Source organism: Entelurus aequoreus, linkage group LG14 (assembly GCF_033978785.1).
Source record: "Entelurus aequoreus isolate RoL-2023_Sb linkage group LG14, RoL_Eaeq_v1.1, whole genome shotgun sequence".
NCBI classification, from domain to species: Eukaryota; Metazoa; Chordata; class Actinopteri; order Syngnathiformes; family Syngnathidae; genus Entelurus; species Entelurus aequoreus.
Genome location: NC_084744.1, coordinates 35760677 through 35773510, shown reverse-complemented (window position 1 = coordinate 35773510; position 12834 = coordinate 35760677). Strand labels below are relative to the sequence as shown.

The 12834-nt window shown below is 32.3% G+C and overlaps 1 protein-coding gene across 1 annotated transcript in view; it reads right to left on the bottom strand.

The window, feature by feature from the left end:
• pappa2 (pappalysin 2) overlaps positions 1-12834 on the bottom strand; it is a 141809-nt gene that overhangs the window by 5596 nt on the left and 123379 nt on the right. Inside the window, exons 56-57 of the mRNA XM_062068795.1 lie at positions 9821-9942; positions 3291-3362 (exon numbers count right to left, since the gene is read on the bottom strand). Coding sequence (XP_061924779.1) covers positions 3291-3362; positions 9821-9942 — 194 coding nt within the window. The remainder of the gene's footprint in view (positions 1-3290; positions 3363-9820; positions 9943-12834) is intronic.

Below are 12834 nucleotides of genomic sequence, written 5' to 3'. Positions count from 1 at the left end.
TACTACTACTACTCCTACTACTACTACTACTCCTACTCCTATTACTACTAAGACTACTTCTACTCCTACTACTACTACTACTACTCCTACTACTCCTACTCCTATTACTACTAAGACTTCTTCTACTCCTACTACTACTCCTACTCCTATTACTACTATACTACTACTACTACTCCTACTCCTACTCCTATTACTACTAAGACTACTTCTACTCCTACTACTACTAAGACTTCTTCTACTCCTACTACTACTACTACTACTACTACTACTACTCCTACTCCTATTACTACTAAGACTACTTCTACTCCCACTACTACTACTCCTACTCCTATTACTACTAAGACTACTTCTATTCCTACTCCTATTACTACTACTACTCCTACTCCTATTACTACTAAGACTACTTCTACTCCTACTCCTACTGCTACTCCTACTTCTACTACTACTACTACTACTCCTATTACTACTAAGACTACTTCTACTCCTACTACTACTACTACTACTACTACTACTACTACTCCTACTCCTATTACTACTAAGACTACTTCTACTCCTACTACTACTACTACTACTACTACTACTCCTAGTACTACTACTCCTCCTACTACTACTACTACTACTACTCCTACTCCTATTACTACTAAGACTACTCCTACTTCTACTCCTACTACTACTCCTACTACTACTACTCCTATTACTACTAAGACTACTTCTACTCCTACTCCTACTACTCCTACTCCTACTACTACTACAACTACTCCTACTCCTATTACTACTAAGACTTCTTCTACTCCTACTCCTACTACTACTACTCCTACTACTACTACTACTACTACTCCTATTACTACTAAGACTACTTCTACTCCTACTCCTACTACTACTACTACTACTACTCCTACTCCTATTACTACTAAGACTACTTCTACTCCTACTACTACTACTACTACTCCTACTCCTATTACTACTAAGACTTCTTCTACTCCTACTACTACTACTACTACTCCTACTCCTATTACTACTGTACTACTACTACTACTACTACTACTACTCCTATTACTACTAAGACTACTTTTACTCCTACTACTACTCCTACTACTACTACTACTACTCCTACTCCTATTACTACTAAGACTTCTTCTACTCCTACTACTACTACTACTACTCCTGCTACTACTACTACTACTACTCCTACTCCTATTACTACTAAGACTACTTCTACTCCTACTCCTACTACTACTACTCCTACTCCTATTACTACTAAGACTACTTCTACTCCTACTCCTACTACTATTACTACTACTCCTACTCCTATTACTACTAAGACTTCTTCTACTCCTACTTCTAATACTACTACTACTACTACTACTCCTATTACTACTATACTACTACTCCTACTACTCCTACTACTACTCCTACTCCTATTACTACTAAGACTACTTCTACTCCTACTCCTACTACTACTACTACTACTATTACTACTCCTATTACTACTAAGACTTCTTTTACTCCTACTCCTACTACTACTACTCCTACTACTACTACTACTCCTACTCCTACTCCTATTACTACTAAGACTACTTCTACTCCTACTCCTACTACTACTCCTACTCCTACTACTACTACTACTACTCCTACTCCTATTACTACTAAGACTACTTCTACTCCTACTCCTACTACTACTACTACTACTACTCCTACTCCTATTACTACTAAGACTTCTTCTACTCCTACTACTACTACTCCTACTCCTATTACTACTAAGACTACTTCTACTCCTACTCCTACTACTACTCCTACTCCTACTACTACTACTACTACTACTCCTACTCCTATTACTACTAAGACTACTTATACTCCTACTCCTACTACTACTACTACTCCTCCTACTCCTATTACTACTATACTACTACTCCTACTACTAATACTACTACTACTACTCCTATTACTACTAAGACTACTTCTACTCCTACTACTACTACTACTACTACTACTACTACTCCTACTCCTACTCCTAATACTACTAAGACTACTTCTACTCCTACTCCTACTACTACTCCTACTACTACTACTACTACTCCTATTACTACTAAGACTTCTTCTACTCCTACTACTACTACTACTACTACTACTACTACTACTACTACTACTACTCCTATTACTACTAAGACTACTTCTACTCCTACTACTACTACTACTACTCCTATTACTACTAAGACTTCTTCTACTCCTACTCCTACTACTACTACTCCTACTCCTATTACTACTATACTACTACTACTACTACTACTACTACTCCTACTCCTATTACTACTAAGACTACTTCTACTCCTACGCCTACTACTACTCCTACTACTCCTACTCCTACTACTACTACTAGTACTACTACTACTACTCCTACTACTACTCCTACTACTACTACTACTACTACTACTCCTACTCCTTATACTACTAAGACTACTTCTACTCCTACTCCTTCTACTACTCCTACTACTACTACTCCTACTACTACTACTACTCCTACTACTACTACTACTACTACTACTACTAGTACTACTCCTACTCCTATTACTACTATACTACTACTCCTACTACTACTACTACTACTCCTACTCCTATTACTACTAAGACTACTTCTACTCCTACTCCTACTACTACTACTACTCCTACTACTACTACTACTACTCCTACTACTACTCCTACTCCTATTACTACTAAGACTACTTCTACTCCTACTCCTACTACTCCTACTCCTACTACTACTACTACTCCTACTACTACTACTCCTACTACTACTACTACTCCTACTCCTATTACTACTAAGACTACTTCTACTCCTACTCCTACTACTACTCCTACTACTACTACTCCTACTACTACTACTACTACTCCTACTACTACTCCTACTCCTATTACTACTAAGACTACTTCTACTCCTACTCCTACTACTACTACTCCTACTCCTACTACTACTACTACTCCTACTACTACTACTCCTACTCCTACTACTACTACTCCTACTCCTACTACTACTACTACTCCTACTACTACTACTCCTACTACTACTACTACTCCTACTACTACTACTACTCCTACTACTACTACTCCTACTACTACTACTACTCCTACTACTACTAGTAGTAGTACAAGCTGAGTACTGCATCAGGTTATGATAAAACATCATGTTGAGTAAAAAGTAGCACTAAAAGTTGATTCCAAAAGACTTCAACAGAAAGTGTGTGAGAGTTGAAAGAATGTGGATGCCAGAGTTGTGATTGATGATGTATTGCTACCTCACAGGAGTGGATGCAGTAAATCCTGGCAGGGTCTGGGAACCACCTCTTCTTCCCCGTGCACACCATCTTCTGCAACCAAGCACACACATACACCTTCACAACACACACACATACTACCAATACTGTACACACACACATACACCTTCACAACACACACACATACTACAAATACTGTACACACACACATACACTTTCACAACACACACACATACTACCAATACTGTACACACACACATACTACAAATACTGTACACACACACATACTGCAAATACTGTACACACACACATACTACTAATACTGTACACACACACATACTACCAATACTGTACACACACACATACTACTAATACTGTACACACACACATACTACCAATACTGTACACACACACATACAGAACACAACACATACTACAAATACATAACACAAACACATACTACAAATACTGTACACAAACACATACTACAAATACATAACACAAACACATACTACAAATACTGTACACAAACACATACTACAAATACATAACACACACACATACTCATAATACTGTACACAAACACATACTACAAATACTGTACACACACACATACTACTAATACTGTACACACACACATACTACCAATACTGTACACACACACACATACTCATAATACTGTACACAAACACATACTGCAAATACTGTACACACACATATACTACTAATACTGTACACACACACATACTACCAATACTGTACACACACACATACTACTAATACTGTACACACACACATACAGAACACAAACACATACTACAAATACTGTACACAAACACATACTACAAATACATAACACAAATACATAACACCCACACATACTCATAATACTGTACACAAACACATACTACAAATACTGTACACACACACATACTACAAATACTGTACACACACATATACTAATAATACTGTACACACACACATACTACCAATACTGTACACACACACATACTACTAATACTGTACACACACACATACTACAAATACTGTACACACACACATACTAATAATACTGTACACACACACATACTACCAATACTGTACACACACACATACTACTAATACTGTACACACACACATACTACCAATACTGTACACACACACATACAGAACACAAACACATACTACAAATACTGTACACAAACACATACTACAAATACATAACACAAACACATACTACAAATACATAACACACACACATACTCATAATACTGTACACAAACACATACTACAAATACATAACACACACATACTCATAATACTGTACACAAACACATACTACAAATACTGTACACACACACATACTGCAAATACTGTACACACACATATACTACTAATACTGTACACACACACATACTACCAATACTGTACACACACACATACTACTAATACTGTACACACACACATACTACCAATACTGTACACACACACATACTACAAATACATAAACCACATACTCATAATACTGTACACAAACACATACTACAAATACTGTACACAAACACATACTACAAATACTGTACACAAACACATACTACAAATACTGTACACAAACACATACATAACACAAACACATACTAAAAATACTGTACACAAACACATACTACAAATACTGTACACAAGCACATACTACAATTACATAACACAAACATACTACAAATACTGTACACAAACACATACTACAAATACATACCACAAACACATACTACAAATACTGTACACAAACACATACTACAAATACTGTACACAAACACATACTACAAATACATAACACAAACACATACTACAAATACATAACACAAACACATACATAACACAAACACATACTACAAATACTGTACACAAACACACACTACAAATACATAACACAAACACATACATAACACAAACACATACTACAAATACATAACACAAACACATACTACAAATACATAACACACACACATACTCATAATACTGTACACAAACACATACATAACACAAACACATACTACAAATACTGTACACAAACACATACTACAAATACATAACACAAACACATACTACAAATGCATAACACACACACATACTCAAAATACTGTACACAAACACATACTACAAATACATAACACACACATACTCATAATACTGTACACAAACACATACTACAAATACTGTACACAAACACATACTACAAATACTGTACACAAACACATACTACAATTACATAACACAAACACATACTACAAATACATAACACAAACACATACATAACACAAACACATACTACAAATACATAACACAAACACATACTACAAATACATAACACACACACATACTCATAATACTGTACACAAACACATACATAACACAAACACATACTACAAATACATAACACAAACACATACTACAAATACTGTACACAAACACATACTACAAATACATAACACAAACACATACTACAAATACTGTACACAAACACATACTACAAATACTGTACACAAACACATACTACAAATACATAACACAAACATACTACAAATACTGTACACAAACACATACTACAAATACATATCACAAACACATACTACAAATACTGTACACAAACACATACTACAAATACTGTACACAAACACATACTACAAATACATAACACAAACACATACTACAAATACATAACACAAACACATACTACAAATACATAACACAAACACATACATAACACAAACACATACTACAAATACTGTACACAAACACATACTACAAATACATAACACAAACACATACATAACACAAACACATACTACAAATACATAACACAAACACATACTACAAATACATAACACACACACATACTCATAATACTGTACACAAACACATACATAACACAAACACATACTACAAATACTGTACACAAACACATACTACAAATACTGTACACAAACACATACTACAAATACTGTACACAAACACATACTACAAATACATAACACACACATACTCATAATACTGTACACAAACACATACTACAAATACTGTACACAAAAACATACTACAAATACTGTACACAAACACATACTACAAATACTGTACACAAACACATACTACAAATACATAACACAAACACATACTACAAATACATAACACACACACATACTCATAATACTGTACACAAACACATACATAACACAAACACATACTACAAATACTGTACACAAACACATACTACAAATACATAACACAAACACATACTACAAATACATGACACACACACATACTCATAATACTGTACACAAACACATACTACAAATACATAACACACACATACTCATAATACTGTACACAAACACATACTACAAATCCTGTACACAAACACATACTACAAATACTGTACACAAACACATACTACAAATACATAACACAAACACATACTACAAATACTGTACACAAACACATACTACAAATACTGTACACAAACACATACTACAAATACATAACACACACACATACTACAAATACTGTACACAAACACATACTACAAATACTGTACACAAACACATACTACAAATACATAACACAAACACATACATAACACAAACACATACTACAAATACATAACACAAACACATACTACAAATACATAACACACACACAAGTCATAATACTGTACACAAACACATACATAACACAAACACATACTACAAATACTGTACACAAACACATACTACAAATACATAACACAAACACATACTACAAATACATAACAAACACACATACTCATAATACTGTACACAAACACATACTACAAATACATAACACACACATACTCATAATACTATACACAAACACATACTAGAAATACTGTACACAAACACATACTACAAATACTGTACACAAACACATACTACAAATACATAACACACACACATACTACAAATACTGTACACAAACACATACTACAAATACTGTACACAAACACATACTACAAATACATAACACAAACATACTACAAATACTGTACACAAACACATACTACAAATACTGTACACAAACACATACTACAAATACATAACACAAACATACTACAAATACTGTACACAAACACATACTACAAATACATATCACAAACACATACTACAAATACTGTACACAAACACATACTACAAATACTGTACACAAACACATACTACAAATACATAACACAAACACATACTACAAATACATAACACAAACACATACTACAAATACATAACACAAACACATACATAACACAAACACATACTACAAATACTGTACACAAACACATACTACAAATACATAACACAAACACATACATAACACAAACACATACTACAAATACATAACACAAACACATACTACAAATACATAACACACACACATACTCATAATACTGTACACAAACACATACATAACACAAACACATACTACAAATACTGTACACAAACACATACTACAAATACTGTACACAAACACATACTACAAATACTGTACACAAACACATACTACAGATACATAACACACACATACTCATAATACTGTACACAAACACATACTACAAATACTGTACACAAAAACATACTACAAATACTGTACACAAACACATACTACAAATACTGTACACAAACACATACTACAAATACATAACACAAACACATACTACAAATACATAACACACACACATACTCATAATACTGTACACAAACACATACATAACACAAACACATACTACAAATACTGTACACAAACACATACTACAAATACATAACACAAACACATACTACAAATACATGACACACACACATACTCATAATACTGTACACAAACACATACTACAAATACATAACACACACATACTCATAATACTGTACACAAACACATACTACAAATCCTGTACACAAACACATACTACAAATACATAACACAAACACATACTACAAATACTGTACACAAACACATACTACAAATACTGTACACAAACACATACTACAAATACATAACACACACACATACTACAAATACTGTACACAAACACATACTACAAATACTGTACACAAACACATACTACAAATACAAAACACAAACACATACTACAAATACATAACACAAACACATACTACAAATACATAACACACACACAAGTCATAATACTGTACACAAACACATACATAACACAAACACATACTACAAATACTGTACACAAACACATACTACAAATACATAACACAAACACATACTACAAATACATAACAAACACACATACTCATAATACTGTACACAAACACATACTACAAATACATAACACACACATACTCATAATACTGTACACAAACACATACTAGAAATACTGTACACAAACACATACTACAAATACTGTACACAAACACATACTACAAATACATAACACACACACATACTACAAATACTGTACACAAACACATACTACAAATACTGTACACAAACACATACTACAAATACATAACACACACACATACTACAAATACTGTACACAAACACATACTACAAATACTGTACACAAACACATAACACAAACACATACTACAAATACTGTACACAAACACATACTACAAATACATAACACAAACACATACTACAAATACTGTACACAAACACATACTACAAATACTGTACACAAACACATACTACATATACATAACACAAACACATACTACCAATACTGTACACAAACACATACTACAAATACTGTACACAAACACATACTACAAATACATAACACAAACACATACTACAAATACATAACACACACATACTACAAATACTGTACACAAACACATACTACAAATACTGTACACAAACACATACTACAAATACTGTACACAAACACATACTACAAATACATAACACAAACACATACTACAAATACTGTACACAAACACATACTACAAATACTGTACACACACACATACCACAAATACTGTACACAAACACATACATAACACAAACACATACTACAAATACTGTACACAAACATGCCAGGATTTTACCTCCATGTGGCCCCAGATATAAACACTTTGTAGTACTACTACTACTACTACTACTACATGAAACACATGTAATACTACAGTTGTACTGTGTACTATTCATATCATATAAACACTTTGTAGTACTACTACTACATGAAACACATGTAATACTACAGTTGTATTGTGTAATATTCATATCATATAAACACTTTGTAGTACTACTACTACATGAAACACATGCAATACTACAGTTGTATTGTGTAATATTCATATCATATAAACACTTCGTACTACTACTACTACTACATGAAACACATGTAATACTACAGTTGTACTGTGTAATATTCATATCATATAAACACTTTGTAGTAGTAGTACTACATGAAACACATGTAATACTACAGTTGTACTGTGTACTATTCATATCATATAAACACTTTGTAGTAGTAGTACTACTAGAGTAAACAGGTGTAATACTGCAGTTCCCACCTGTACTTTGACAGGAAGCATCCAGTGTGTCAAAGAAGCAGGTGTCGTGTTGCTAGGCAACAGAACTGGGTCATGAAGATCCATGTCTGGACTCAGAACACAAGAAGGGGAACACACAGAACCTACATGGGAACATGAATATTAGTAATATCTCCACTGCAATATGCATTATAATGACAACAATAATGCTAAAACTATATATATATACATACATATAAACATATATATAGTATAGTATTTTATGTCATGTTACTCGCCAACATGAGTTCCTTCACTACACAAATATTAGTATAAGTACTTTTATAAGTATTTTATGTCATGTTACTCACCAACATGAGTTCCTTCACTACACAAATATTAGTATAAGTACTTTTATAAGTATTTTATGTCATGTTACTCACCAACATGAGTTCCTTCACTACACAAATATTAGTATAAGTACTTTAATAAGTATTTTATGTATTGTTACTCACCAACATGAGTTCCTTCACTACACAAATATTAGTACAAGTACTTTTATAAGTATTTTATGTCATGTTACTCACCAACATGAGTTCCTTCACTACACAAATATTAGTATAAGTACTTTTATAAGTATTTTATGTCATGTTACTCACCAACATGAGTTCCTTCACTACACAAATATTAGTATAAGTACTTTTATAAGTATTTTATGTCATGTTACTCACCAACATGAGTTCCTTCACTACACAAATATTAGTATAAGTACTTTTATAAGTATTTTATGTATTGTTACTCACCAACATGAGTTCCTTCACTACACAAATATTAGTACAAGTACTTTTATAAGTATTTTATGTCATGTTACTCACCAACATGAGTTCCTTCACTACACAAATATTAGTATAAGTACTTTTATAAGTATTTTATGTCATGTTACTCACCAACATGAGTTCCTTCACTACACAAATATTAGTACAAGTACTTTTATAAGTCTTTTATGTCATGTTACTCACCAACATGAGTTCCTTCACTACACAAATATTAGTATAAGTACTTTTATAAGTATTTTATGTCATGTTACTCACCAACATCAGTTCCTTCACTACACAAATATTAGTATAAGTACTTTTATAAGTATTTTATGTCTTGTTACTCACCAACATGAGTTCCTTCACTACACAAATATTAGTACAAGTACTTTTATAAGTATTTTATGTCATGTTCCTCACCAACTTGAGTTCTTTCACTACACAAATATTAGTACAAGTACTTTTATAAGTATTTTATGTCTTGTTACTCACCAACATGAGTTCCTTCACTACACAAATATTAGTATAAGTACTTTTATAAGTATTTTATGTCTTGTTACTCACCAACATGAGTTCCTTCACTACACAAATATTAGTATAAGTACTTTTATAAGTATTTTATGTCTTGTTACTCACAAACATGAATTCCTTCACTACACAAATATTAGTATAAGTACTTATATAAGTATTTTATGTCATGTTACTCACCAACATGAGTTCCTTCACTACACAAATATTAGTATAAGTACTTTTATAAGTATTTTATGTCTTGTTACTCACCAACATGAGTTCCTTCACTACACAAATTATAGTACAAGTACTTTTATAAGTATTTTATGTCATGTTACTCACCAACTTGAGTTCTTTCACTACACAAATATTAGTATAAGTACTTTTATAAGTATTTTATGTCATGTTACTCACCAACATGAGTTCCTTCACTACACAAATATTAGTATAAGCACTTTTATAAGTATTTTATGTCATGTTACTCACCAACATGAGTTCCTTCACTACACAAATATTAGTATAAGTACTTATATAAGTATTTTATGTCTTGTTACTCACCAACATGAGTTCCTTCACTACACAAATATTAGTATAAGTACTTTTATAAGTATTTTATGTCATGTTAGTCACCAACATGAGTTCCTTCACTACACAAATATTAGTATAAGTACTTTTATAAGTATTTTATGTCATGTTACTCACCAACATGAGTTCCTTCACTACACAAATATTAGTATAAGTACTTTTATAAGTATTTTATGTCTTGTTACTCACAAACATGAGTTCCTTCACTACAAAAATATTAGTATAAGTACTTTTATAAGTATTTTATGTCATGCTACTCACCAACTTGAGTTCCTTCACTACACAAATATTAGTATAAGTACTTTTATAAGTATTTTATGTCATGTTACTCACCAACATGAGTTCCTTCACTACACAAATATTAGTATAAGTACTTTTATAAGTATTTTATGTCATGTTACTCACCAACATGAGTTCCTTCACTACACAAATATTAGTATAAGTACTTTTATAAGTATTTTATGTCATGTTACTCACCAACATGAGTTCCTTCACTACCCAAATATTAGTATAAGTACTTATATAAGTATTTTATGTCTTGTTACTCACCAACATGAGTTCCTTCACTACACAAATATTAGTATAAGTACTTTTATAAGTATATTATGTCATGTTACTCACCAACATGAGTTCCTTCACTACACAAATATTAATACAAGTACTTTTATAAGTATTTTATGTCATGTTACTCACCAACATGAGTTCATTCACTACACAAATATTAGGATAAGTACTTTTATAAGTATTTATGTCATGTTACTCACAAACATGAGTTCCTTCACTACACAAATATTAGTATAAGTACTTTTATAAGTATTTTATGTCATGTTACTCACCAACATGAGTTCCTTCACTACACAAATATTAGTATAAGTACTTATATAAGTATTTTATGTCTTGTTACTCACCAACATGAGTTCCTTCACTACACAAATATTAGTATGAGTACTTTTTAAGTATTTTATGTCTTGTTACTCACCAACATGAGTTCCTTCACTACACAAATATTAGTATAAGTACTTTTATAAGTATTTTATGTCTTGTTACTCACCAACATGAGTTCCTTCACTACACAAATATTAGTATAAGTACTTTTATAAGTATTTCATGACTTGTTACTCACCAACATGAGTTCTTTCACTACAC